Here is a 25,440-nt window from a genome sequence, read left to right as displayed (position 1 = left end):
TCGAACGTGGGGCTCGTGGGGCGAGCGGGGAACTGACACGGGGACGAACGGCCCCGGTGCTTCAGTTGCAGCGGCGGCAGCGGCGGCAGCAGCAGCGGCGGCAGCAGCAGCGGCAGCAGCAATAGCGGCAGCAGCAGCAAAGCAGATAGTTTTGAATAGTCTTTCTCTCTCTCTTTCTCTCTTTCTCTTTCTCTCCCTTTCCCGCTGTCGGGCACCCTTCTTTCAGAGTCCCTTGCCCGGCGTCCCTCTCCTCTCCCCGCCTCCCTCTCCCCTGCCGGGCCGGGCCATGCCCCCGGCCCGCCCCCGGCCCCGGGCGGGGCTGCCCCGTGCCCGGCCCCGGCAGTCCCGCCGCGGTCTCGCCTCCGCCCGGCTCTGGCCGTGCTGGCGGTGGCGCTGCCGGGCGGGAATCAGTGCCAGGGGCCGGGGCGGCATCGCCGCCCTTTGCCTCCGCCTGGCCCGAGCCCGGCCCCGGACCCAAGGCAGGGTCCAGTCCCGGCCCCGGCCCGGGCTCCTCCCGCGGCCCGCAGAGGACACACGCGGCGCGGCCGCTCCCGCCGCCTCCGCCGCGGCTTCCCCTGCCCGAGCTCCGCCGCTCGGCAGCGCGGCCACCAGCCCCGAGCCTCCCGTGCCGCGTTCCCGAGAACGAACGCCTGGGCATGGCCGGCCCGGGGCGGGTGAGGGGCGCTCGGGGGCCGTTGCTGGCCCCGAGCCGAGCACTGACCGCCGCGTTCCGCCCGCAGGGACGGCGCAGGAGGCCCTGCAGGAGCGGCACGGGCCGGGATCGCTTCTGGGGCGCGCTCCAGCAACAGCCATGGACCAGAGAGCCCCGAGAGTGCCCAAGCTGGTCGGCGTGGAGGACGAGAAAAAAGGCCCTGGTGCTGCTCCAGCACAGGAGACCGAAGAGGTGGTGCCGTTCCAACCACCGCAGGAGGGTGAGTGGCTGAGCTGGGCTGCAGGGCTGGAGCCTGCAGCCAACTTGGCCCTATGCCATGCCATCCCATGCCATCCCATCCCATGCCATGCCATGCCATGCCATGCCATGCCATGCCATCCCATCCCATCCCATCCCATCCCATCCCATCCCATCCCATCCCATCCCATCCCATGCCATGCCATCCCATCCCATGCCATCCCATCCCATCTCCTGGGGAAATGCCCATGGACAGGATGGAAGAGGGGCCGGGCAGACACCCCGCAGTGGCCGTGCTCCATCCCCTGGAGCATCCCGGGGCTCTCCCTGCCTGGGGAGCGCAGGTCTGGGCCGTGCTCTCCGGCCTCTCCCGCAGCCCCTCAGCTCTGGCTGTACTCGCTCTTTGCCAGATGCAGCCCTGGAGCACTCACAAAAGCAGGAGCGCACCCGTGGCCGCTTCCGAAGAACAGCGCAGGTACCCGCAGCCACCCCCACCTGGGCTGGGCCTGCTGTCCCTGCTCAGCCCAGCACCGTGTGTGGAGCACTCCATGCAACATCCCCAGCTTCTTGCCCATCTGCTACAGATGGTGTGCAAATTCATGAAGAGGATTCGGGAGGAAGAGACCAGCAACATGGGCACCGTGGTCAGAGTGTACCCTCCCATCTTCAAAACCAACACCAGTGCTGCCCTGCTGGATATGCTTGTGGAGGAGGGGCCTTCCACTCCAAAGCAAGTAAGCAGCCTGTGGCCTGGCGTCCATCCTCCCAGCAATTGCTTGGCCTCCCAAGCCACGCCTGCTGCTCACTGCTGGGGCAGCTGGGCACATGACTCCCTCTGGCAGCTTTCCAAGTCTCCCTGTGCCTTCTCCAGGTGCCCGCCATGGTCAGGTACATCCACCAGTGGCTTGTGGCCAATGAGTTTCCTGAGTACAACCTGCACAGGCCCCTTCTGGATCTCACAGAGGCACAGCCCACAGATGTGGTGATGGCTCTCCTGCGTGTGGCCCCATCATGTGACAGGTACGGGGCCCACAGGCCCACAAGGCTCAGGGCTCAGCAGCCCATCACTCTGTACAGCCTATCCCAGTGGTCTGACACACAGAGAATTCCAGGGCCCTCTGGCTCCTCCCTTTGCCAGTCCCCACCGTGCTGCCATCCTCCCTCCCTGCTCCTCAGGGGCCAGTCCCCACGGGGCTGGGCTGCCTGCATGCTGAGGGCCAGTGGGCAGAGGCAGAGCTGGCAGCCAGCTCAGCTCCCCGCTGCGGCCCAGGCCACAGTGCTGTGTCCCAAACCCCCCTGAGACAGAGCTCTAACCCCACAGAGCTGCTTTGACCATGTGGAAGACCATCATGTGCTCATGCAGGACTGCAGAGACAGCCATGCTCGTACTCCTTGACGTGCTGGCCAACTGGCCAGAGCACAGAACGTGCACCTCCGATGGGGACCACACGGCTGTCCTTGCCCTGGCTGTGAGTTTCTGCAACTGGCCTTTGCTCAGCCCAAGCTCACCTCTCCATCAGGTCTCCATCCTCCCTCCACCACGGTGTCTCACTGCCTCTCCCTGCTGGGCTGAAACCTGGCCCAGGGGCAGCTTCAGAGCCACCAGGCCCCGTGCTCCCCCTGTGTCTCCGCTGGCCTCTCCCTGCCACGCTCGGGCCCTGCCACACGGACACCTCGGCACTGAGCTCGGGCTGCTCTGTCCTTTGCAGGCAACTGTGGTGATGTGGAAGATCCTCCAGATGCCCTGCGTCCCACATGTGGTGACCGTGCATTTCCCCCACCTCTTTGTGTATCTGCTCTTCCAAGTGCTCTTCAGCACCTTAGATATGCCAGAGGTGGCCAATACCTCCTGGAAGGGATGTCAGCAGCAACATGGCCTTGCCACCAGCCCCAACAGGTGCTCCATGCCAGTCCTCCTGTCCCTGCCACGTGCCCAGGGCAGGAGCCAGTGCTCCCAGTGTGACCTGGGCTTTTCTCTGCACACAGCTTTGCAGAGCAGACCCTGAAGGCCCTGCTCTGCCGACTGCACTATGAGGATGTGGTGGTGGCAATGGAAGACAAGCATGGCTGGGACACGCTGCTCTGTGCTGACACCCACCACTGTGCTGTGGGCATGCTGGCCAGGTGAGACCCCCTGCTCCCCAGCTGCCCCTGGCATTTGTGCCCTGTGCCTGGGGTGCCCCACACAGTGGGGCCCGAGGTCTTGGGCCACAAGGCCTTGTCACCAAGGGGCGGCCAAGGAGACTGCAAAAGGCTGGGAGAAGGGTGTGCCCAAGAGCAGCCACCTCCCAGAGGGCCCAGCTCCCCCTTGCAGGGTGCTGGAGAAAGGCCAGACTTCTGTGAGTCAGTCCTGGGAGAGCTTTAGCCCTGCTGCCTCAGGGTTTGCTTGCGATTTCCTCCTATCAGAGAAATGCACCACACATCTGAAGCCTTGTGTTCCGCGATTGCATTCCACCTGCTCGGGCTGCTCTGCAAAGACACGCCATGCCGGGATTTGGCCGCCATGGCGTTCCTTGTGGAGGTGAGGCTAAAGGCCAGCACTGCCTGGCTGAGCTGCCTCCCGGCTCTGTGCCCTCTCGCGGCTGCAGCTGCCCGGGACGGTGCCCGCGGCCTGTGCTGCTGCCTGGGCCTGGCCCTGTGCGGCTCCTCCATCACTGGCCTTGTGCCTTTTAGACCCTAGACTGCCTGAACTTGAATGAATGCCGTGACAGCGTCCTGGAGGTCATGTCCAATAAGCTGCAGAGCGAGTGCAGGGAAATGCGTCGCTTGGCACTCAGAGGCCTCCTGGTGCTTGGCACCAGTGTCTCGGTGAGAAGAGGGCAGTGGCTGAAGCCATGCTGCCAGCGTGGGGATGGGCAAGGCAGTCGCTTGGCCTTGCCTGGCCTTGGGGTGCTGAGGCAGCTGCTCCCAGCTGTTCTGCCTCTTGCTTCAGCTGCTCCAGTGCTTTGGCACAGGCCTTTGGCCTCTGGACCCTGTGGCAGCAGGATGGCCTTTCACACACTCATTTTCCACGCAGGCTGCAATAAGAATGCGGAGCTTGCATGAAAGGCTCGTGGAGCTGTTGCAGGAAAATGACAGCAACATGCTTAGGATGACCGTGGTTCTCCTCAGCCGTTTGTTCCTGTGCAATGGTGCCCCGCTAGCCAGCCCCCTTGCCCTGCAGCTGGCTGAGGCGCTCCTGCCGCTCTTTGACAACGTAAGGCTCTGCGCCTCCAGCCACAGCCACCGGCTGCTGCCTGCAAACTTTGTGCCCTGTGCATTTTCAGGCCTGTGCCCAGATGGGTGTGAAGCAGCCGATGCTGAGGTCTCTTCTTTCATACAGGATGATAGCCAGGTGCAGGTGTGCTCCATGTTCATCTTCCGAGAGATGCTGTATTTTTGGCCAGAAGAGGAAAAAAAAGCCCTGAAGTCACACGTGCGCCAGAGCCTGCTCCCACTGTTCTTCCACTGCCATGACGAGAACCAGCTTGTGGCAGAGGTGAGGACTCAGCGGCTGCTGCCGGCCCCCTGGCTTGGGGGCTTGGCTGCCTCCTGCTCTGGCGCCTCGTGGGCTGCAGCCTCCTCCTGGCCTTGGTGCAGGGACCTGTGCGGGTCCTGGGCTCTGGGCTCTGGTGCCATCTCCAGGTCTCTGCTGCTCTCCAGGACTCCCGGGAAACGCTGCATTCTTCAGCCACATTCCTGCACAGGAAGGATCTCCAACACATGCTGCAGCTGGATCAGACCTGGAGGTTCGGCAAGGCCCTGGTAAGGACGGCCTGCAAGCCCCAGCCTCAGGCTGGAGAAGCCCCCTGACCGCGCTGCTCAGCAAGTGCGGCCGGCAGCTGCGTCCCTGCCCAGTGCTGCAGCCAGGGCCGTCAGCCTGAGCCCCACACGCCACTGCCTTCTCTGGGCCGTGCGGGCTCTCCTCCAGGCTCCCGTGGGCCTGAGCCGGGTGCCCATGGAGCCCTGGCCCGGCGGGGCTGCGGGCTGGCACCGCGGCTCCCCGGGCAGCAGCCGGCCCTCTGCCCCCTGCCCTCGGGAGCCCTTGGCCAGTGGCTGCTGGCTGCGCCTCAGGGCTGTGCGGGCAGGGGAGGCCGGGGCTGGGCGCAGGGAGTGCCCGGCCCAGGGGCTGAGCCCGCACCAACCCTTCCCTCCTGCCGCTCTCTGCAGCTGGCAGACGACAGGAGCCGAGCGGCCGAGCACTTGCGCCGGGCCCTGCGCTACCTGCAGAGCTCACAGGAGCCCCTGCGAGAGGCGGCCATCAGGTTCATGGGTGAGCCACGAGCCCAGGCTGCCCTTTCCCTCCCCGGCCAGCCTCAGCTCAGCCCCAGCCCTGCCTGCTGCTTGGGCCCAGCGCCGTGGAGCCCCGCCTGGCCCGGGCATTGCTGCCGCCGCCCTCTGGCAGCCGTGCCCTGGGGCGGCAGCGTGCGGCAAGGGCCGGGCTGAGCCCTGCCGGGCCAGCAGCCCGTGTGGCCACAGCGCCGGCAGCGCCGCTGGCAGGGAGCTGTGCCGCTGGGGCCGTGACAGGCTCTGTGTTCACAGGCATGGCCGGGCGGCGCCTGAGGGGGCAGCAGCAAGAGCTGCAGCTGATCTGCACTGGTGAGTGAGGGCAGCGGGCTGACAGTGAGGGCTGCCAGGGGGAGAGCTGCAAGCTTTGCCCCGGCTGCGGAGGGCTCTGCTCCCGTGAGATTTCAGGGCCACGTGTGCCATTGGTGGCCAGCGGGTTCGGGCTGATCCCCTTGCTCCCTGCTCCCTCCTGGCCATGGCAAGAGCCGGCTGGGACGGCCCTGGCAGGGGGCTCTCCTGGGCTCCCCGCAGATCCGGCTCTGACCGTGCCTCTGTTCCTCTCTCTTGCAGCCCTGGAACGCCTGACGGGGGACAGGAGCAGTGCCGTGTCGCAGCTGGCACTTGAAACACTGCATGACCTCCTGGCAATACAGCTTGGGCGATATTCCACCATCCAGAGGCTGCAGGATCAGCTGCGCAGGGCATGGAGGGCTCGGCCTCGCCTGTCGGGGCTCGGGTGCCTGCTCTGCCGGATGACTTAGGAGGAGAGCTGATCTGGGAGGCTGTCTTTGCTGGGGCAACCTGTGCCAGGGGTAATTTTCCTTTTCTTTAAGATTTTTCTTTTCTTCATTTCCCAGCTAGGGTCTGGGCTTTGGCCTAGCTGTGTCCCCTGCTGATTGTGAAGTGTGCCATCAGCTGAAGGGCTTTCTGGGCTAAAAATATCAAGTCACTTGGACTTGCTCTTTTTGGCCTCGAAAAGCTGGACCCAATTTGGGGGCAAATTTGGAGACCTCATCTATGGGTGGATGGAGCACCTAGGATTTTCCCAATTGCTGGGAATGGTTCTCCAGGTGCCTGGAGTATCCAGGGTCCTGGTAAGTTCCAGCTACGCACATGCCGTGGCAGTCAGAAGCAAAGGAACCCAGCCCTTTTTGTGCCGCCTGTGTCACTGCACTGGGGTCATGGGATGGGAGCACGCAGCCCATATGCTGGAGCTGAGCTGCTCTGCCCAGCACTGGTTGCCACCATCCAAGCTGGTTTTGCTTGTCCTGGTTCCCTGACAGCTGGGGCCCTGGGCAGAGCCCTGAGAGCCTGGTCTGCCCCCAGGGAAGGAGAAGCTGTACCGGGTAGGGATACTGCTGCTGCTGCTGCTGCTGCTGCTGCTGCTACTGCTGCTGGAGACAGCCAGGGTGACATCAAGGATGACAAGCTCTTCCTCAGCCTGGCCACGGGAGGCTGAAGGTGATTGACTTTGATTCTGGCACGTTCTTCAAAGCCAAACTCCACAGGGAATTTGCAGATGAGTCCCCACCGGAGGAAATTCTGCCAGATTTGGGCATGGCCCAGCCTGGCTGGGAACCAAAGGCTCTCCCTTTGCTGGGGCAGATGCAACTCATTCTTCAGTCGTTGCCCAGCTGCTTTTGGCAGGGCTGGGAGGATGGGCTAGGGTGGGTACGGAATAGGAGTGGGCTCCTGGCCCTGCCAACAGCCCCCAGCACCCCCCATGCCCTGGGCTGGGGCTGGGGCTGGGGCAGCACGCCCAATACAAACAAACCCCATGGTGGGAGCAGAGGTGGGGCTCCAGAACCCGTGCTGGGGCTGCTTTGCTGTGCAGGCAAGGAAGGGCTGGGCTGCTCCACTGCCCTTGTTTACTTTGGGGTCACCGTGATTTTGGGGGGCAGTGCAGGGGGGAAGAGAGAAAGTGTGGGCTTCCCACAGCCATGGCTGGGTTTTTCCCTAGCATGTAGGGGTTGGGCCTTCCTCAAGGCCCTGACAGAGGTAAGAGTTTTTACCGTTTTTCTTGTTTTCCCTTTTTGCATCTAATCTCTTTTCAATAATGTGTTGTTTTTCCAGAGAAAGCGTTCGAGGTGGTCCAGTGTGGATGGGGAAGTGCTGGGGAGCAGCTGTGGCGTGGATGGGCCGTGCCCTTGGAGAAGGCTGCGGCCATGGTTTGGGAGCAGCTTTCCTTGCAGCTGTGGCTGGTGTGAGGTGGGTCCCTGTGTGCTTGGCAGGGTGGGATCAGAGCTTTTGTGAGATGGCAGCGAGCACAGGAGCATCCTGCTCTGGGCAGCTGCTGAGGGCTGGATGTGCCGTGGCTGGCTGCAGGCTGGGCACATGTCCTGCCCTCCTGCTCTGCTGCCAAAGGCAGCAGGGATGGGCAGCTCTGGGCACAGCCAGCATGGCCTGGGCACCGCAGGCCTTGGCACAAGGGCACAGGAGCCCTCAGCTGACGGGCGGTTTCTGCTTTCTCTCCTTGCAGCCGGGCTCTGCGGGTGCTGAGGCTGCTCTGGGCTCTGCCAGGGCTCTGCTGGGCTCAGCCCTGGGCCCAGCTGGGCTGGCTCTGCCCTCACATTGCTCTGACAGCTCTGCATCAGACGAGCCCGTTGCGAGCACAGTGCCTGAGCTTTCTGCTTTGGCAGGTGAGTGAGACTCTGCTGCAGGCCCAGAGATTGCAGCTAGGAACACAGATCCAATTGGCAAGGACCCAAACTCTCCACAGTCCCAGCTGAGCACCTGGATCTGTACAGGGTGTTTTGTCTGTCCCATTCTTCCTTCTTTATTGGCTGGAATTGTGCAATTGCACTTTCTTCCTCCTCTAGCCGTGCCACGAGTGGGCCAAAGCTGGTGAGTGGGCCGTGCTCCTGAGGCAGTGCAGTCTGGAGCCGATGGATGGAGAACTGCCCTTCTGCACTTCCAAACCAGAGGAAAAAGCCGTAAGTGGGACTTTGTGTCTCTAAGAAATCCCTGACAGTTTCAAAGGGAATGTGCAGCACATTCCCAGGCTGAGAAGGAAGGTCATCTTGTAAAGGATTTGGGCTTTGACAGAGTTTCCATTCCCAGTCCTGCGTGGAGCTGGAAGGGCACAAAGCAATTTCCTCTTGCTTCGAGCACAATGTCAAATACCAGTGTTGATAAAAAAGCCCAAAATCTTTTAAGAGGCTTTTGAGGTCACAAAGATGGATCCATGCTATCAGCACATTTACAATGTAAATAACTGAGTTCTCTTTTTGAAAAGATCATTTACCTGTTAATGCAAAGAATGTAACTTGGCATTTATGGTTTTTTTTCATTAACTGTACGTTATGTTTTTTCACTAACACTTGGATTTTATGCTTATCTTTTACAATTTATCAACTTTTTTTCCTTTTTCCCCTTTTTTCCTTTTAATAGAAAACATGTCCTACAAAAGGATTGTCCTTTGCTCCTGGTTCCTGTGTGGAGCAGCTCCCTTCCTGCTGGCTAAGCTGCTCAGGCAGAGCCCGGCAGCTCCTGGCCCTGCAGGGCTGAGGCTTTTCCCCGTTGCTGGGCACAGACTGATGGAGCAGCACTGCTGAACACGGGCACACAGAGGGACCAGCAGCAGCTGCCTTTGGCCACCTGAGGCTCCAAGGCCCAAACTCTGAGCAGCCAGGGCTGGAAGAGACTGGCAGGATCTGGTCCCTGACTCTGGGCCAGGGCTGCACAAATGACCCCACAGCAGCAGCAGCAGCAGCAGCAGCAGCAGCAGCACATGGAGCTGACTTTGAGCACAGCCCCTGCCCTTCTTCCCTCCCGTGTGCAGCAGTGTCACAGCACCTGAGGCACCTGGGAGCCCCCAGTGCCAGCAGGGACTGGAGATGGCAGCCCTGGGCTCCTGGAGGCTGTGCAGGGAACGGAGCTGGGCACTCCCTGTCCATGGGGAGCTTCCAGATGGAAAAGGCTGCTGTGCCCAGGCAGCTGCAAGGGCACAGAATGGAGGGTCTGGAGCACTGGATCTGTGCCAGTGCCACAGTCCTGGGCAGCAGCCAGCGAGCCCTGGGGGAACAGAGGCCACAGCAAGAGGGACAGAACCAGGCAAGGGCAGAGACTGGAGAGAGCCAGGCCTGGGAGCAGGAGCAGCTGCTCCATTGCACTCTTGGAGAAAGCTCTTGGCTGGTTCAAAGTGCTGAAAGGCGTGAAGGGCAGAGAGGAGGCCACAGCAAACAATGCTCCTGTTTGCACAGCCTCCCCTCTCCGTGTCCCAGAAGGAATTGCGTGGACTGTGTTCTTCTCTCCGAGCCGTCTCGTTCAGCATGAGCAGCTCAGCACCAGGAGCTGAAGGAGCTGAAGCCTCAGGCCACAGGAGCTGGGCAAGAGGGAACTTTTGGAGCAAAGTAATGCTGCTAAAATAGCCCCAGCTGAATGCAGTGGATAGAATCATGGAATCACAGAATCCTTTCTGTTGGAAAAGCCCTCTGAGCTCACCCAGTGCAGCCGCTCACCCAGCAGTGCCAAGCCCAGCAGTAAACCACGTCCCTGGAGTGCCAAGGCCTGGACACCAGCCCTGAGTGAGGCCTGGACAGCAGGCCCTGAGCCAAAGGTGGCCTCTGGATGAACCTTCCAAGCAAAGGTTATCTTTGTATCTGCTCCCTGATGAAATATGCATGGTCATCAGCACTGTGATCGATGTAGCCACTCATTAGTGAAACATGTATTTGACCTTTGTGTATTTAGGAGCCAGACAAGGCCATGAAATCTGACATCTGGCCTTGTTTGGGGCTGTATGGTCAAAGTCAGCTCCATTGGTTCCTCCTTGAGCCCTGGCCAGGCTTTGGGAGGGACCCAAGAGGAGGATGGAAGCAGATGTTGCCACACTAGCAGTGCTGTCAGTTTGTTCATTCAGCACTGTCAGAGCTGGGCCCTCTCCCAGCGGGGTTGGAGCCTCACCTGGGGCTGGAGGCACCTGCAGGAATTCCCAGTGCCCAGGAGTGGCTCTGCAGCCCTTGGCTGTGACAGCTTCCCCAGCTGCTGAGTGGGTCTCGGGGATGGTAAAGGCTGAGGGTAAATGCTGCTGGATCTTAATCACTGCAGGCAATCTTTGGTGGGGATGATGGGGTGCATTGCTGAGCTGCTCCTTTTGTGATTCTTTGCTGCTCTGAACTGCAGGAAATGACGCTGATTCCTTCAGTTGGTGTCTGTGTCCTTGGTGCTGACCCTGCCCACTGGCAAAACAAAACTGGCACAGTCTGGTCAGATCCCAACAAAATGTCACTTGTTCAATGTCAATGTGAGGAATCCGTCCCATCAGAAATTCCCAGCTGGGAAGCCCTTCCCTGGAGTTCCTTGGCTCTGGAGTGGGCTGAGGTTGGATCCCTGTGTGGGCAGTGGGGCAGTCGGGTAAAAGAAGCTGCACCCCTGGATGGCTTCAAATGCATCCAAAACTTGCACATGGAAAAGGAAAAGACCTTGTGGGTTTGGGCAGACAAAGATGAATTTGTTAAGAGTACATTGGGAGCAGCACCTTCAGAAGGTGTTCAGAAGGAACAAATTTTCTGTTGCTTATGAAGCAACAGAAGAAGGTTTTAATGTTGAGCTCAGATGCACTTGTGCAAGTGAAATTTCAATATAATAAATAACTATATACATGTTTAAAGTATAATAAGACCTTCATACTTATGTTTATAGATTTATATATATATGTCTATATATATTTCTATATCAATATGTACATACAAAATAATAATAATAATGTGAAATATTGCTGAAAATACTAATTTGGTATCTTTGGCTGCTCAGGGATGTAACACTAAATACCCTACAGAACAGGATTGGCCAGGACCCTAATGTCAGTGGTCAACTTTGTGAGATTGTATACAATGAAAAAGGGAGAAAGGGAGGAAACTGGCTATTTTTACAGGATTTGCTGATACTGTGATGCAGAGTGCTTTGTCTGTTCCTGTGAAAACTACAGTGATTTTGCCTGCAGGGTTTTTCATGTACCAGACTATGCACAAGCTGCAGGATTGGTTGAAAGGGTGAAGGGGTTCTTAAAAGAGCATTTGGAAAGATGAGGAGATGGGAACCTTTGTCCATGGAGAACCCATCTCCCAGATGTGCTCCATGCCCTTCACAATGGCCCACTGGGGAAATGAAACCCCCTGGCTGTGCAGGGCTGCCCCCAATTTGCAAATCCAGCCATGGGCAGTGAGACTTGGGCTGCCTGGGAAGTTGTTCTGGCTGTGATGGCCCCTGGCAGGGCCAGCCCAGAGGCTGCAGGGCTGGGCCTTCATGCATTGGAATTCATTAGGATAAATTCAAAGCCAATGAGAGCTGTCAGTTCTGAAACAGGAATTCAGATTCCTCCAGGACACTTTGCTTTGGTAACTGCTCCCTTGGAGCTTGGCCTTGCCAAGTGTTCCTGTCATGGCAGGAGGAAATGATGCAGAATATCCAGGAGAAATTACAGTAATTCTGTTAAATAATAGTGAACAAGATTGGATTATTCAACCCCATGACAGGTAGCACAATTATTGATCTTGCAATTTTAAGAACAATTGTGAAAACAGGAGATCCACCTCCAGTCACCACCATTTGTGGAGTGTGGGTCCCGAGGCCAAAAGGCCCTCCCGAGGCAGCTGAAGGAGCAGCTCCTAGGAAAGACAACTCTGAGTCCTGGAACCTGGGCAGGAACAATGGGAATGTGTCCCTGCAGCCAAGGATCCTGTGTGAGAACAAGTAAATCTGCCAGGATATTGTTTTACACATCCTGCCAGACCAGATCTCCCTGTCTGCCCCAAGGGCCCCTTTGGAACATGCTCTGATCCACGGGGCTCCATGTGAAGGCTGCTGTGACACTGAGGGACTTGCACAGGAATTCCATCCAGGAGCCTGGGTGTCCCTCAGGGACTGGGACCCGGCCCCTTCCAGCCAGAGGGGAAAGGGCCCCCCAAGCCTTGTAAGCCACAGACAGCATGGTAAAGCTGAACAGCAAAGGGCCTGGGGGCATTAATCTGGAATTAAAAAGGTGCCAGCTCCATGGACAACAGAATTCTTGTTCCTAATTGGAATGAGATTGAGAAAAAAGAATGAAGAACAGTGTCACTAAAGTACTACTGATGTCTGTAAGGTGTACCTTGATAGTCAGCCAGAATCTATATCTGCCACAAACACCTCTAGTGTTTCACTAAGGGATTGGTCATCAAAATGTAATGATGGGTTATGATGGATTGCTGAGCTTCTTTTGTAATTCTTTGCTAATGATGATGTGCTTTGCTGAGCTTATCCTTTTGTAATTCTTGGCAGCTGTGCATGAGATAAATGACACAATTCCTTAAGTTGGTGTCTGTGTCTTTGGTAGTGACCCTGCCCACTGGTGAAACAGGGTCCCCTCTTGCCTTAAGTGATACCTGGGAAGGCAAAAGCCCTCCCTCCCCCTTCCTCCTTGTTCCCCCCCTTCACACCCTGAGCATGATGTGCTCTGGTCTGGGGTATGCCCGGGGTCAGTTGGGGTCCCCTGTCCTGGCTGTGTCCCCTGCCCAGCTCCCCTGCAGCCCCAGCCCCTCCCCAGCGTGGCTGGACGAGGGGCAGGACAGACCTTGGCTGTGGTGCAGCTCAGCAAGAACAAAACCATCTCTGCGTGCCCAGCCCTGTGCTCAGCACCCGGCCCAGCAGTGTCTCGGTGCCAGGGGCTGTGCCCTCAGTGCCTGCCAGGGGTTTCCATGGCAACTGCCAGGCCAGGTGACCCAGGTGTCCCCCCCCAGTGCTGGTTGCCATGGAAACACTGCCCAGCCCTGTCCCTTTCTGTCTGGCTGACCTGGCCTTTGGCCCTGGCAGTGCCGGTGGCTGCTGGTTCCTGGTGCCTGAGCGGCCAGCGCGGCACAGGGCAGGTGGCCATGGCACAGCCCCCAGCAAGGGATCCCCTCTGGCTCTGGGCACTGACACCAGCCCTGAGCACGGGGCCAGGGCAGCTTCCCAAGGCCACCAACCATCACAACTGGGCCTGGCACTGGTTGCCATTGCACCAAACCAAGGAACACGTCCCCATCGCTGTTGCCATGGCACCTGGTGGCACCAACGAGTGTCACTGCAATTGTACCTGGCAACCAGGAACAGCCCTGGCACCACATTGTCCTGAGGGATGCCGTGGCAGCTGAGGACACCAACAGCTGGTGCTCTGCAAGGGCCCTGGGGCAGACGGGAAGGAGCAGCAGAGCAGCGGCTGATCCATCCCCAGTGCGCTGCACAGCCCAGGGCAGCGTCCCAGAGCGTCCTCATGGAGCTGCCAACAACATCCCCCCTCTGCAGCCCTGGCCTCTCCCCTAGCTCACACAGGTGCCCCATCCTTGCAGGCACAGACACGGCAGCACTGGCTCAGCAGCCCCTGTTTGCATTGCACAGAGCAGGGGGAGCACCCCCATGCTGTTGTTGTGGGGACACGAACCTGAGGGAGCACAAATGCCATCAGCCCCTGGGGCCAGCAAGGGCTGGGGGACACCAGGGAAACCACTCAGCTTTGTCCTGGCCTCTGCAGTCAGCAAGATAATTTGTTCCCATCAGCTGGGAGTTTCCTGTGCCACTGCAGACGCTGTTGCTCAGAGCCAGGGCTGCCTGGCAGCCACCCCCAAACTGCCCTGAGCATTTCCTTGGCTTCACCTTTGCTTTCTTTCCTCTTCCTGATACAAATGTCTTCCCATTGCCCACCCCTGTTCCCTCCTCTGCACACAGCCCATCCCTGGTTGCCCTTTCCTCTCTGGCCCCACTCCCCATTGCAGTTCCTGACTTGGCCCCATGGGAACGTCCCTTGGGCAGCAGGATCATCCTGCAAGTGCTGCAGGAATTGTCTGCAGGCTCCTGCAGTGCCTGGTGCTGCTCCCTTGCCAGAGGCACCCCAGGCCAGGGGGGCACATCTGGGCTGCTGTGTCAGGCTCTGCGCTCCCTGTTCTGGGCAGTGAGGAGGAGCTGCAGAGGCTCTGCAGGACTGACAGGATGGGCTTTGGGGCTGGCAGGAGAAGCTGAGGGACCTGGGCTGCTGGAGCTCCTGAAGAGGAGGCCCAGGGCTCCTCCTGCAACTGCTCCAAGGGTGCTTTCAGAGAATCCCAGAATCAGCAAGGGTGGAAAAGGCCCTGGAGATCATCAAGTCCAACCTGTGCCCTGACCTGTGCCTTGTCTCCTCTGAGCCTCCTCCAGGATAAGCAACCCCAGCTCCCTCAGCTGCTCCTCAAAGCTCTTGTGCTCCCTCCCCAGCCTTGTTGCCCTTCTCTGGACACGCTCCAGCCCCTCCATGTCCTTCCTAAATTGGGGCCCCAGAACTGCAAACAGCATTCAGGGTGCTGCCCAAGCAGTGCTGAGCACAGGGGAAGAATCCCTGCCCTGCTCCTGCTGGTCACACCATTCCTGAAACCAGGCCAGGTGCCATTGGCCTTCTTGCCCACCTGGGCACTCTGCTGGCTCATGTCCAGCCTGCTGTCCATCAGTCCCTGCAGGTCCCTTTCTGCCTGGCTCCTGTCCAGCCACTCTGTCCCCAGCCTGTAGTGCTGCAGGGGTTGTTGTGAACAAAGTGTAGGACCCGGCACTTGGACTTGTTAAACCTCACCTTGTTGGATTTGGGCCCTGGATCCAGCATGTCCAGGGCCCTGTGCAGAGCCCTCCTGCAGCAGATCCACACTCACACCCAGCTTGGTGTCATCTGCAAATTTGGTGATTTTCTATTCTTTTTCACACATGTGATAATCATTTCTCCAAAATCATTTACATATTTCCCCTCCCCTTTACCCATGTGTTCTTCTGTCCTGGGGGTCTCTCTGCTGGTCCCTGGTGGTTGTGGATCCCAATGTTCCTGTGGGCCTGGCTGAGCTGGCAGGACACTGAGGGTGGTGAACTTCCAGTTCCCCTTCTCACACAATGGGCACTGTGTGGTTTCCATAGGCCTGGGGTTGTGGAGAACCAGGTGTGAGCTCAGCTGGTTGAGACAATTTATCTGGTAGCATGACGTCACAGAGTGGACTGTGACATCACAGAGTGGGGTATCTGAGGTCATTGAGCAGCTATGACATCATAGGCCATATCTGTGCCATCAGAGATCCAGCTGTGACATCACAGGGCAGACTATGACATCACAGACCCTGGTGTGACATCAGAGGCCAGCTGTGTGACATTAGAGACTGGGCTGTGACCTCACAGAGCAGCTGTGACATCCCAGAGGGGCTGTGTGGCATCCCAGCAGGGCTGTGTCAGGTCACTGGGTTCATCACTCTGCCCCAGCTCCCCCTCACAGTTTCTCCCAACAAGTCCAATGCTGTTCATGCCCAGCAGGGTCCCTGTCCCCCGGGATCCCCCCAGCCCACCTGGAGCCACAGCCTCCACCAAAGGGTGTTCCACAGGATCCACCCCAGAGCCTGACAGGGGACAAGGGGCCAGGGCGGTGTGACCAGGACATCAAGGACGTGGATTATCCAGGTCACTGTGGCCTGGTTTGGGGTCCCAGGGCAGGAAAGATGTCTGGCAGCTGGAGCAGGGTCTGGGAAGGGCCTCCAAGGTGCGGCTGGAGCCCTTGGGCTGTGAGCAGAGGCTGAGGGAGCTGGGCTGGTCCAGTCTGGAGCAGGGAAGGCTGAGGGGCTCCTCATGCCAGCCTGGCAGTGCCAGCGAGGAGGGGATGGAGAACACAGAGCCAGGCTCTTCACAGGGGGCTGGGGGGAGAGAAAAGCCAGTGGGTGGAAGAGGAAAGAGGGGAGATCAGCCAGGACAGGAGGAGATGAAATGAGGCTGGTTTCAGCACCAGGGGTCTCAGTAAATGTATAAATGTCCAACCCTTAGCAACTGAGAGAGCTGGACATACTGAAACATGAGTGTATTTGAAAATTTAGTCCCAGGTACAGTCTGGCTTGTCAAAGGAATTTATGGACCAAGAATCAAAAAGCAATGGAAAAATAGGGTTCTGACAAATTTCTCAGTTCTTGCAACTTTACTTACTACTTAGAATAGCTCACATTGTGTTCTTGGACAGAATCCACTTGAAGTAATATATTCCTCTACTCCATTAGAAATGAGTGACAATGTGCCCCATCCCCACAGCAGTGGTATGGGAAGGAGGGAACATAACTCTTAAGTTAAACCTTTAAACTTTAATAGAGTTGCTGATCATTTTGTAATTTAACTCTAATAATTGACCAGCAAGGAGTTCATTCAGGTGTAATAATGAACAAGGATGAGTAGTTTTATAATATTTTTTTCCTCCTCTCAGAAACCTCCAGTACATTCCCTCCCTTCCTCCTCATCTCTGAATTGCACATATATGGAAGAATTTTATTTTATTTTGAAACTGATGGGAGCTGTGTTTTAAGGTGTGACTTTTGACCATGATATCTCTGAAACAAACTCGAGATTCCCAAAGATGCTTGATTTTAATTCTGAGGGATGCATCCACAGCAGGGATCTACCGTGGAGTTGTTGGTCCTAGAAGTACATAGTACCTTGGAGAGGTGTTTCAGATGCCATTTTGTAATTTAACGGACCAGATTACTTTCTTTTCAAGAAAAACTAAGTTTCTTGTGGGCTCAGTCAACGAGATGGAGCCATTTCAAGAATAAGCCAGACATGACAGTACTGCACATGTATGTGGAAAACTCATTTTCCTAAATTATTATTTTCCCTGTCCAGTCTTACAGGAAAATTAGACTGCCTGAAATCAATTCCTATAATTGAGCTGAAATCCTGCAAGGTAACATTTACTCTGAAGTATAAATTCAATAAAGTTACATATAAAGCATAAAATTAATATTGCCAGAGCATCTTTATAATGCTATTCTACATACTTTCTAATGCTGGGAGAAGTTCCTTTGGTCTGTTTTCAGTCCTACAATTATGAAATATGCTATAAAGCAGAGCACAACTGACTATTTCCATCTCATGGAAGAAAAGATACACAAAGTAGCAGAAACGGTTGCATTTTAGCTACATTTCAAAAAGAGGTGCTTTAGTACTTTAAGCCAAAGTAGGGGAAATGAGAAGATCTGTGAGTTGATTAAAAAGCCGTAAGGAAACTTTGCTCACAAAGCAGAGGTAAATTTGTAGAAGTTTGAGAAAATCCATTTGGGTAATCCCTGGTTTTGAAAGTGTTGCGGTAAAAAGTCAACCTGCAATACTGTGACTCAGAATGGGCAATCAAATCCTGGGGTGTCTTCAAGTCACCACTACTTGTGAAAAATCTCCTCAAAATAAAAAATAGCTGACATGTCCTGGGATGCTAAGGCAAATCTATTTCCTACTCACATGTGCTCTTCAGATCTTCCACATGGTGGAAGTGCAATCCAATCCTATAAATCCAAAGTCTGATGGGCCCATTCTAAAGCTCCTCAAAGACACGGTCCTGTGGAACATCAGACGACATGTCTGTGCTGAGTCACCACAAAAGAAAGCTAAGCCAAGGCTCATGATTCCACGGGTGAACAGAGTTGATTTGCAGAAGAGTTGCGTGCACTTCATTCCCCCTCCCGCCCAGGATTTTGTTCCACTTTCAAGATGCCTCCTGGGTCTGCCTCAAGATTTTGACAGAGAAGGGAGTGACTGCATCTCATTTGTACTGGGATGCAGCTATCCAAATTTCTGCAGGGAACCTTACAGGGAGCATGGAGCTTGGGCAAACGTCTGTCCTATTGCAGCTCTGGACTGTTCCAAAGGGGGCTCCTTTGGGCTCGACATCTGCAGACCATTGCAGAGCAGCCAGCAGCAGGCTGCTGCCAGAGCTCCGACACAACAAAAGTGCGGCAGCCCAAGAATCAGCGCACGTCTCTTTGGGATGCTCTGAGACTTTCAGTTGCCAGAGAAATAGCAAGAAGGACCAGAGGAGCTTTGCGTCCCGACTAAGCCAGCATCTCCATGACACAAAGGGAGGACAGCCTCCAAAGCGAGTCACAGCAAAGGCCAGCATGCACCCATGTGCTCAAGAAGTGACTTCAGCCTAAAATACTCCTGGAAAATTGTTATCTTTGCTTCTTTTTCCCTCCAAAAGACATTGAAGAAGTGAGACTTTTCAGAACCAGCTATGATGCCACCTAGAAGAAGCAGACTTGCTTTCAGGCAAAGCTTTTGGGACCAAAAGGCATGTTTGCTTGGATTCCTTGGATGTCACTTGGCTTGGTGCATTTTCTGAGTTCCCCTGGGATGCCTTGAGCACTGCCTTATGGAGTGGGAGGACATTTTCTGCTGCTTTATGAGTGAGGAGAACTTGCCAGGCTTTTCTGTGGCATCAGCTGTACAGAAGGTTGGCTTGCTGGGCACAAGAAAGCCACAGAGCAGCTGCTATTGTGAGGCCAAGGCAGCGGTGCCATGTCACTGTGCTGGCAGCACAGCGTTGTCCCGGTGCACGCAAGGCCTGCTTGTCCAGAGCGGCTCTTCCACTCGCTCCCTGCAGGAGGATCCTTGTGCTCAAGGAGTTCTCAGCAGATGACCTGCACCCCGAGAGGAGTCTGGGCTTTCCCTTGGGTGGCATTCAGTGTGCAAACCCGCACAGCGCTGCCAAAATGATCGGGCAGGTCTGTGCTGTGGTTTGCATGGTCTTTTTTCTTGTCTATTCTGGCTACTACCTGACCCAGCTGACTCATAAGTAAAGGTTTCTCCTGGGGCTGGCATCACCCGCCTTTTGCTTCACTCTGCTCTTGATGCCGCACCAGTGACCCAGTTTATTTGGGAACAAAATGGCCATGAAGATGCCGCCGCTTTGGTCAATGTCCTGCCAGCAGCATCAGCTAAAAAGGCGGCATCTGTATACTGGGTGGCAGGTGCAGAGTATTTGCCGTGCCACCTGCAGCGCCTGCCTTCCCTCCCCGAGAGAGTTCGAGGCAGCGGAGTCTGTCATTTCCTCCGCTTGCTGCCTCAAGAAAGGGAAGCTGCAAATTGCAGACTCTGCGGGGAGATCCTCAGAAGTACTTCTAGCAACTCAGTGGTTCTCTCCAGGAGCGAAGAAAAGCACCTTTCACTCCAAATTCTGCCCCTTAGAGGCCTTGGCTGCGTGACTTGACCCTTTGACGGTGTGCCAAGACTGCGATTCCCTTGGCCATGCAGCACAAAGTCCAATGCAGGGAGGGTTTGCTGCTGAGTCCAGCAGCTGTTCCTGGGCTGCTTCAGCACGGAGCTGCCACAGGGAAGGGGCCCTTTGTGGAAGCTTTGCTGGGCTATCATCTTCAGCCAAGGGATGGGAATTAGGGCATGCCATTTAAAAGAATATCTATCTAAAATGCAGGAAAGAGAAGAGGAAAATGTTGCTTGAGCTGGTGGGCACAACAGAACCTCAGTGTTGAAGAGCAAGGGGCATTTCCACCACCGTGTTTCTATTTCTCTCTTGGCAAAAGAGGCCCAAATGTAGACAGAGCCTACTATAGCGCCCTTGTTGTTCTCTTGCTTGCTGTGGGAAAGAGCTGTTGCTCCTGCAGGCATGCTGGGAAAGGGAAATGCTCTGTGTTGGGACTGCCTTGTGCTGTGCGAGTGGCCAGCACAGGCACTTTTCTAAGGGCCTCTGGTTCCTTTTCCCTTGCTTGCTGCAGGTCACCTGACACGCGGATGGAGGCAAGACTGTCCTTTGGTGAGTGGCAAAGGAAGCTGTGACGTTGCTGGCGTGTGAGAATTGTGCGGCAGTCGAGTGTGGAGTGCCAGTGTGGGAGGCTGAAAGAAAGGCCAACTGCCCGGTGGCATCAGCAGCAGCAAAGGGAGCACTGGCTGTTTGCTGATTTTCCAGTGAAGAGCCTTTCAAGAGATGAAAGGCAAATGGGACAGCTCCAAGGCATCTTGCTGCTTCTAGGCAGCAGGGAAGCTCAAATGCACAGCAAGATGGAGTAGCACTTCATTCAGCCAGCTTCCTCGGGTTTTCATGCCTCAGACTCCCACTTGGATCAAAGTCTCTGATTTCTCCTTCTTCTGGGTCCTTTCCCAGCTCAATAGAAAGCAGCTCCTAAGGGATTGGCTTTTGCCCATCTCTCTCACTTCTGTCTGTCTTCAGGGCTCAACAGCAGGGTCAGCAGCTCCTCTGGCTGCCTCTGTCATTGAGGAAGAGGCTGAAGAGGAGCAAAGGAACATCAAGTCTCCAGCTGCTGTCCCTCCACAGCCTGAACGTGCAGAGCCAGTAAGTGGCAGCTGAACTTGCCACTGCCTTTGGTGCAGGGCCAGGCTTCCAGTTTTGGAGCAGCCCTTGTTGCTGGTGGCTGAATATGCTGGCAGCTGTGTGCCTACCGTGACGTAGCGCTGCTTCAGGCAAGCCGGGCAGCCCTGGCCAATGGGTTCTGAAGTTGGACATTTAAGCTGGCATGCTGAGAGGGCCCGAGAATGTCTCTTGGCATCAGACAGGAGGCAGCATTCAATGATTCTCAGTGTAGGAGTCAGCCCCTTGTGCCCATTGTCAGTGCAGGCTGCCTGTGGTCAGCAGACGGAGCGGCCCAAAGATGCAGTTGACAGCCTTACAGGGGACCTGGGAGACACTGGCCCCTGGAAGGGACCTGCTGTGTCCATGGACTAATTAGCTTCAGGCTGTGCTTCACTTCCAGCCACTCAGAGCAGAGTTTGAAGAGGAGAATCCTTGGCAGCCCTACATTGTAAAGGGCAGGTGGGTCTGGGTAGGGCTGGAAGGCATCTCCGAAGGGCCGCTCCCCAAAGGCTGCCATGGAGAGGGGAAATCCATGAAACACATCAGAGAAGGGACATGCTGTGGGCTTCTGAGCAGACCATTGCATGCCAGCTCCGGGCTGATTTCATTGGCAGGAGAAAGACAGGGGGAGGAAAGCAATGAGGCTCTGGGGCCCTGCTCTGATCTCTTTCTGGATCTTGGCAGCCCCATGGCTACCTTGTTGCCAGTGTCTTGCAGAAAATCTGCAAACATGGAGCATGCAGGTGGCCGTGAGAGGCTGGATCCAAGCAGCCTTTGGGCTTTTCCCCGAGTTGCCTTTGAGAAGGGGACATGGGAAACGCCCCAGCTGGAGAGGCCTGGCGGTGGCTGACAGCACCTTGCCAAGCCTTGTTCTGGCCGTGCGCTCCACGGGGCATGTGTGCCAGCCACGCTTCTGACAGGCAATCCTTCCTTGTCCCAGCTCAGCACAGGCTCTGCAATTCCCCCTGGTGCCGCTGGAGCAGCATGGCCTGCAGCAGCCAGCTCGCCCCCGCTGCTGGCACTGCCTGCAGCAGCGCAGCCCAGCAGCCCGAGATGAGGCAGGAGCAGAGCCTGAGCAGGGAGGAGCGGGTGCATTTCTTGTCTGCCAGAGCAGTGTGTTGTGTGCGTGTCTGGGTGTAGGCTGTGCCAGAAGCTGCCCCTCGGTCTCGGAGGAATTTAGGTCTCTCTGCAGAACCTCTTGTTGTGCTTTGAGGCAGTGCGGCAGGGTTCAGGGAGTTCCTGCTGCCTGTGAGGGTGGCTGGGCCTGGCTTGGCTCTGCCTAGGCTGCCTTCTGTGCCAAAGACGAAAGCAGAGATTGTTTCTGCTTGAGCAGAAGGCTGGCACCTAGCAAGTGACTAGGCCCCAGGGAGCTCTCTGGCCCCAGCTGTTTTTGGGCTCTCGTTCTTACTCCTCCTCCGGCTCAGACACTTTGTGCCCCTGGCAGCAGACCTGCCAGTGATGGTGGCTGTGACTGCAGAGGCTGCAAAGGCCCTTGGTGACCTCTTAGGGCCCCCTTCTTAAGGGCTCCTCATTTTGGCTTATGGCATGGGATGCAGCGCTTGAAGGAAATCAAGGCCTTCTTGGAAAGGCCACCTGATGCAAGGTGGAGAAGATGGCCCTCCCACTTGCTGGTCTCAGCAGCTGGAAGCCAAGAGACCGCAAAGGGCCCAGAGCTGCTGGCAGCGGGGCTGCCTTTGGGAGGCTCTGGGCAGCGGCGTCTCTGTGTGCGAGTGAGCGCCCTGCACTGCTTTTGTCTTTCAGGGAGCATTGTGAGTGTGGGCCAGCCAACGAGCAAATACACGGCATTTGAAGAACCGGGACAAGGGTAAGCGTGACGTCAGCTCCTTTTACAAAAGTGTGAGCCAGGTCTTTGGCTGGTGCAATATCAAGCGTCAAGTCAGGCAAGCTCCAGTCATGGTCAGGCTCTGGCTTGACCTCCTGTTGCCTGCCTCGACTGCTCGGTCCAAGCAATCCGAAGGCCTCATCAAAGACAAGTTGATGCTGGCATTGTCTTGCTTTCAGCAATGAGGAGAAGGAGCTGGGAAATCCCCTGCCCCTGCAGCTTTCTGGCCTGAAAGAGCACCTTGCCATTCAAGAAATGTCAGATTCTCAAGGACAGTCTTCTGACTTTAATTTTTCTCACTTTTTTGACACACACATGCATACACACCCGCACAAGGAGGAGAGTTCCCCTTAGGTTTGGAAATGACCTGGCTGAGCCTTGGAGGTTTCCAGCGGCCCTTGGTCTTCATGCTGCAACTTAGTGTTCCCTTGGACAGGCTGCCCCGCACGGCAGAGGGCTCGCGGGCTGACGTGCTGTTGGCCGAAGAGAGGCCGCAGCCAGGCATTTTCTAAGGAAGGCGTGCAGGCAGCCTGGGGAGATCTGCTGCCTAGGCTTGATTCCAGTGCCAAGGGCTAAAGGGCTCTTTTGGCTGCTTTTGTCTTTCCAGGGGATTTGGAGCTGTTTATAGAGCCCTTGACACCAGCAGCGGACAACAGGTAAAGTGCCAACAGCCCCATGCTATGTTGCAGCTCTGGAGCACTTTCCCCACTGCTGTGAGCTCTGCCTGGAGGTTTGGCTGGCAGGTCCATGTCTGCAGCAGAGGCTGTTCCTCTGAAGTACAGTCTAGGCTCAGGGGGCAGAATGCATTTGGGATGGCCTTTGGTGCTTCTGCTAAGCTCTGCTGTCGAGTGACAAGGCACTTTGGCCCAGCCCGCTGCCTCATTGCACCAGCATTCGCTCTGTGCTCCTTGTGATCTTGAGCAGGGTGCATCTTCTCAAGGGAATGGTGGCCAAGGTCATTTCAGGTGGCAATCAAGATCATGTCACTTGAGGAGGGGATGTCCGAGGAGCTGGCTGCCAATGAAATCCTGGCCATGAGGGACAACAGGAGTCCCAATATCGTTGCCTACTTAGACAGATTGGCGTATTCTCGTGTCAACGTAGCTTTAGCTAGTGCAAGCCCCAAGAGACGATGCCCTTTGGTCACCGGCAGAGAAGGGAGCTGGTGATGATTTCTCTGGTGGTCTCCAGAGCGTGGGAGGAGGTGGAGCTGGTGTTCAATAATCTCTTGTGGCACACGTAGCTTGGAGAGCAGGCCCTGGGGTGACTGAGGCTGTGCCCATTGCTGTCTCTCCATGCTGTGGTTTTCTTCTTTCAGCTACCTGATGGATGCAGAGCTCTGGCTGGCCATGGAGTTCATGGATGGTGGCACCTTGTTTGATGTGCTCGGGGCAGTGTACCTGGAGGAAGGACAGATAGGCACTGTCTGTCAGGAGGTGAGGGATCCCACTTGTGCTTCCCCGAGCCTGCCCAGGATGCCGCTTGCCAGCTGGAGGTTAAGGAGAGCCGAGATTTCTTGCTCTCACCTTTCCTTTGCTGCTGCTGCTGCTGCTGTCACGACACACAGGAGAAGAAAGAGCATGGGAAGTGAACTGCCTGCCACTGTCCCCGCACTCCTCAGGCTCTGTTCTTGCACTCTTCCATCCTGTCTGTCCTGTGGCACTGGTGCTCGCTCACTCACTTGGTTTCACTTGCTTCCTCTTCTCAGCTTTGCCTGGCAATGTTTTCCTGGAGCCTGTCTGTCTGTCCTACATTCCTTGCCACTGGAAGGCAGCATGCAGGTGGCAGAATTTCAAGCTAAGGGAGAGGAGCTGGCGTTAGCTTCAAAGGATAGCAATTGCAGCCCCGATGGCGATGGATTCTGGAACAGCTCTAAGGTGTTGCTTCCTCCTCTGCTGCCACTAGGCTTCCCCAAAAATTTTTGCCATGCTGCCTCCCAGCCAAAGGTGACGCGCTTCCTACCGAAGGCCAGTGGAACTTTTGGAAGCCCAGATGCCTTTGCTTGGAAATCGAGAAAAAACTTCCAAGAGTGTTGATGCAGCAAGCTCTTCTTGGTGACAGCACCATGATGCTGCGCCCTTGCTCACAGTTGCCTGAGAAAGCCGTCAATCCCATCGAGATCTTTCCTTTCTGGTGGGATGAAATCAGATCGTGCACGTTAACTTTCCCTCCCTCCTTTTTCTCTCTCAGTGCCTGCAAGGACTGCATTTCCTTCATTCCTGCAAGTCATCCACAGACACATCAAAAGCAACAACGTCCTTGTGGGCATGGATGGATCTGTCAAGTTGGATGGGTATCCCTGCTGGGCTGCAGCATTTCCAGCACATGCCATGTGCTTGCATTTTGGTGAGTGCCACTTGGGGAGAAGCGTCGCTTGGCCAGTGCGCGAATGGTGAGGGTGTTTTGGAAGTGGTCCATGCCCTGTTTGCCTGGCTCCAGGCACGTGAAAGGAGAGCTGAGCTGCTTTTTCAGCTCGATTCAGATGGCCTGGTCAGGCTTGGAGTGGGCAATGGTTTTGGCTGCTTTGCCAGTGGTAGCTGGCTTTGACAGGCTTTGTTTTTGTCCTCATGTGACTTTGGCCTCTGTGCTCAGCTCAGCCCTGAGCCCAGCAAGTGCAGCTCCAGCATCAGCACTCCCAGCTGGATGGCACCGGAGGTGGTGAGAGGAGAAGCCTACGGCCCCAAAGTGGACATCTGGTCCCTGGGGATCATGGGGCTGGAAATGGTGGAAGAGGAAGCTCCTTATGAGGGGGAAGCCCGTCTCAGGGTAAGGTGCAGCTTAGCAAGAGGGCTCTGTGTGGAGAGAGCTGATGTGGCTAGCAAAGGAGCAGGTGCAGTGTCCTCTTGCATCCATGTGCTGTAGGTTTATGAACTGATAGAAAGGAACGGGTCCCCAAAACTGCAGAAGCCCCAGCACCACTCGGCTCTCCTGCGTGACTTCCTCTGCTGCTGCCTTCAGGCAGACAAGGACAGGCGCTGCTCTGCCCAGGAACTCCTGCAGGTAAGAAAAAGCAAAGGGGCAAAAAGCCCTGTCAGCTGAGGACACCTGCATGAAGGGATGAGGAGGAGTGTGGGCCACGTGGCACACACAGCTCCCAGGACAGGAAGGCGCAGGGGGACACGCTGCCCTCAGTGCTCTTTGTGTGTCTTCCTGGTAGCCAGGGAAGCCTGCTTGAGCCCGTGAGGGTGGGATCCTGGAAAGTAAGAGTTCCTTTCTTTGTTCTTTATCCTCTGGGCAACATCCCTTTGTGACCTCAGGCGATCCTGCCTCCAGCCTGGCTGCTCTGATCATTTCAGCCAAGCAAGTGCAGGAAGACTGGAGAGGAGACACCTG

At 56.4% G+C, this 25,440-nt stretch overlaps 1 protein-coding gene across 1 annotated transcript in view; it reads left to right on the top strand.

Annotated features, from left to right (window-relative positions):
* Positions 1-277: 277 nt before the first annotated feature.
* Positions 278-25,440, top strand: part of LOC134423825 (serine/threonine-protein kinase DCLK1-like) — a gene marked incomplete at its 5' end in the record, with an annotated part of 31,600 nt that continues 6,437 nt past the window's right edge. The window contains 4 exon segments of the mRNA XM_063167241.1: positions 278-797; positions 22,714-22,763; positions 24,700-24,873; positions 24,970-25,107. Of these exon segments, the coding sequence (XP_063023311.1) occupies positions 278-797; positions 22,714-22,763; positions 24,700-24,873; positions 24,970-25,107 (882 nt within the window).

Source organism: Melospiza melodia, chromosome 12 (genome assembly GCF_035770615.1).
Source record: "Melospiza melodia melodia isolate bMelMel2 chromosome 12, bMelMel2.pri, whole genome shotgun sequence".
NCBI classification, from domain to species: Eukaryota; Metazoa; Chordata; class Aves; order Passeriformes; family Passerellidae; genus Melospiza; species Melospiza melodia.
The sequence above is the reverse complement of the archived record's forward strand: the minus strand, read 5'-3'. Positions and strand labels throughout refer to the sequence as shown.